Source organism: Miniopterus schreibersii (genome assembly GCF_964146895.1).
Source record: "Miniopterus schreibersii genome assembly, chromosome: 2".
Taxonomy (NCBI): domain Eukaryota; kingdom Metazoa; phylum Chordata; class Mammalia; order Chiroptera; family Miniopteridae; genus Miniopterus; species Miniopterus schreibersii.
This window is the reverse complement of record NC_138102.1, coordinates 167,165,118-167,168,707: the sequence shown is the minus strand read 5'-3', so window position 1 is coordinate 167,168,707 and position 3,590 is coordinate 167,165,118. Positions and strand designations below refer to the sequence as shown.

At 39.7% G+C, this 3,590-nt stretch overlaps 1 protein-coding gene across 1 annotated transcript; it reads right to left on the bottom strand.

Moving 5' to 3' along the window:
* Positions 1–2,165: 2,165 nt before the first annotated feature.
* LOC308553787 (vesicle-associated membrane protein 7-like) lies at positions 2,166–2,822 on the bottom strand (the record flags this gene model as incomplete). The annotated part of the gene is given in 4 exon segments (XM_081130065.1): positions 2,166–2,378; positions 2,382–2,397; positions 2,399–2,622; positions 2,745–2,822. Coding segments are annotated over 4 exon segments (531 nt in total).
* Positions 2,823–3,590: the final 768 nt, after the last annotated feature.

Sequence of the window (3,590 nt, the reverse complement as noted above, 5' to 3'; positions counted from 1 at the left end):
TTGAAACAAACATGTAGTTTGAGTTTACTTTTGGTCAAGAAAAAATACAGTCTTGAACTGTACACAGTAAAGTGCAGTCGTGGGAAGACAGGATAATAGAAGAGACGACAGGTTAATAATTGGACTACAGCCATGTGGTCTGAATGCCTGTAACATAAAACTTTTGAAGTTGTCAAATGTATTTAAAACTGAATTCTGTAAATAGTTTTTTTTACAGTTCTAAATGAGTTGATAAAATAATGTTGAAGAGATCCAAAAACACAATAAGCCACTGTTTTTTGTGAATTCTTTTTGATTTTAGTACAAACCTTAATTTCTCAGAAACAGAACAGTTTTAAGGGTGATCGTTGATTAGACCAAATGTTGTGTAATAATTAAGTGGTGGACGGATGCTGGATTTACTCCTGTAGGTGTAAACTTCTATATGAAGAGAAGATTTCGGCCAGGAAATCTCTGTACAGCTTTAAGTTGTCTCAGATTCTCTGAAAACATTTTTTAGAAAACAAATTTTTGTATTGGAACTTCACCTATACCCAAGTAGATTTACATGTATATGAAGCAAATATTTTTTAAACTTTGTGTTTGTACGTATCCTGCATGTTTTACAATTTCAAAATGCATCACTTGCATAGGTCTTTTCCCCACAAAGATGGTGAAAGTTACTAGGGAAAAAACACCAACCTTTTATTCTGTAGGTCATCTTAACTAATAAACTAGCAGCTGGTTTTATTGGAATGATAGTGTTCTTGGAAGGAGCAGCTTACAAGATAACTTGAATTTGCGAAGTACAAAATCTATGGTTTTTTGAGAATTTCATAGTGGGGATGTGAAACTGTATCCTGTGCCTTCCATCATGATTCCCACATGAAAGCACTTTAAGGCAGTACATTTTAAAATAATGTTTTTGGAAAACTCAAAGCATATGGGTTTCTGAAATATTTCATGGACTCATTCTCCTCCCTCCCCCAGGAAATTATCCTTATGGGGGGAAAAAAGCTTTTGTATGTAGAACAAGAACTTTTTGTACTATAGTGATGCTATAGATATGTCTACCATAACTTTTACTTTTCCCTGTGAAGGCTCCATGTCTGTGCCATGACTTGCTCATCACAAGATTGTCGAATTCCACAATGTGTGGACATTACGCTCTGACATACTGTTCATTCTTTTTTTTTTTTGTAAAATGTAACTTCAAACCTTTTGTCTTGTTTTATTTCTTGCATTGTTTTATCACTTTATGAAAATGTTTAACCCTAAGGCCCTTCTAGATTATCTATACTGTATAAAGAAGCAATTACCCTTAAAACTACACTTAAACAATTACCCTTAAAACTACTTTTCTATTTTATAATTAAATATCTTTTCCACATTAAAAAAAAAAAAAGATGTATTTAGAATAGTTAACTTTAGCCCTGGTCAGTGTGGCTCAGTTGGTTGAGTGTCTTTACCGTGCATCAAAAAGTTGCTGGTCCGATTCCCAGTCATGGCACATGCCCAGGTTATGGCTCTATCCTTGGTAGGGGGCGTGCAGGAGGCAGCCGATAGATGTTGTGCTCTCACATCAGTGTTTCTCTCTTCTCCCTCCCCCTCTCTCTAAAAATCAATAAACTATTCTTTAAAAAAAGAAAAAGAATAGTTAACTTTACATCATAGTATTTATGTTACAGAATATCAAGGAGAAGAGTGAACATCACCCAAAGACTTTGCATCGTCTTGTTGGGAAAGAGCACATTAAAAAAAAAAAAAAAAATCTTTATTGATTTCAGAGAGAGGAAAGGAGAGGGAGAGAGAGAGAGACAGAAACATCAATGATGAGAGAGTCATTGATCGAGCCCGCAACCCGGGCATGTGCCCTGACCGGGAATCGAACCCCGATTGCCTGGATTCTAGGTCGACGCTCAACCCCTGACAGTAGTTAACCAAAGAAACAAACAAAAAGCCCATTAAGGCTACTGCTACAATAAACGGTTCAGTCTGAAGTATATTGGAACAAATTGGTTGACAGGACAAAAGTCAGTCTGGATGCATAGAACAAGATTATAAACAGAAAAAGAGGAGGGTTGGAGAGGCTGGCAGACACCGTCTGTCAGTATTAAAAGGCTTAAATCTTGTGCAGCTTTTAACTTCTTGTTCTCGCATATCCTTGGTTGATGATAACTTTTTCCTCATTTCTTCACACAGCGTGGCCATGTCAGTCCACCACAGAGAGGTGACATGATGGTACAGATGAACGCAATTGATACGATGATAGTGATAACGGTGAGCTTGAGATTCTTCATACACGTGGCTCGGGCAAGATTTCTGCTGGTTGTTTTGAAGGTGTCAGACGAATCCACGGGATTTTCTGTTTTATCTATCAATAATTCCAATCTTTCTCCTCACTGAGCTACCAGATCTGTTTCTGACCATGATTCCTTTCGGTTCATCCACTTGGGCTTGAGTGTCCATCTCTTTGTCGAGGCCCTTATTTTCAGAGTGATGATTCAGCTGGGCAGCCGGGACACTTGCGAACTCACTATTCAGGGCATGTGGGAGTGCTGTCTGTGCTCTTGAACCGTATGTAGCCTGGAACCTCTTCTTTATCTCATTCAGAACGTTAAAGGCTCGGGAGCCTTCAAAATCATCATCAGTGATACAAAGGTATACAGTCCTGTCTTGGTGGATGTAATGAAACAAATAACTGCCATGTGAGTACATTAGTTTGTTATTTTCAGAAGGTATCTTGCCAGAATCTGCTCTGTCACCTCCAGGGAGTTTCCGCCACACCAAGCATATTTGGCAAAGACAGTGGTTCCCTTGGCAACAGCAAAAAGAATAGCCATGGCTCCAATCTGTCCGGGCACTCTCAGAGAGCGCAGGCCTCGGGACAGAGGGGCACGGTTCAGTGGAGAGTCGTTAACTCTGTAAGACAGATTTTATAAATGTAGTTCACACCTACCATCAGCTGGCTTTTTTTTTTTTTTTTTAAATGGCTTCCACTTCCATCAAGCCACTGAAACTACTCTTTTTTTAATATATCTTTATTGATTTCAGAGAGAGGAAAGGAGAGGGAGGGAGAGAGATAGAAACATCAATGATGAGAGAGTCATTGATCGGCTGCCTCCTGCACGCCCCTGACTGGGGATTGAGTCGGCAACCCGGGCATGTGCCCCGACCAGGAATCAAACCCCGATTGCCTGGATCCCAGGTCGATGCTCAACCGCTGAGCCACGCCCGGCCGGGCTCATCAGCTGACTTTAAGTAAAGGACTTTATCCTTAATAATCTGGGTGGGCCTCATTCAATCCAGTTGAAAGGCCTTGAGTAAAACTGAGGTTTTCCTGAGAAAGAAGAAATCCCACCTGTGGGCTGCAGCTTTAGCTTGAGCCTGAGAGTTTCTAGCCAGCTAGCCTGCCCTATGGATTTTGGATTTGCTAGTTCCCACAATCACATATGCCAATTCCTTGAAACAAATGTCTATATATAAATAAATATATCTTTATCTATTTATCTCCTACTGGCTCTGTTTTGATGGTAGAACCCTGACTGATTCAACTGTTAGGCATATTACCAATAAACAAAAGAAAGAGTTAACACCTAGGCATTGACAGT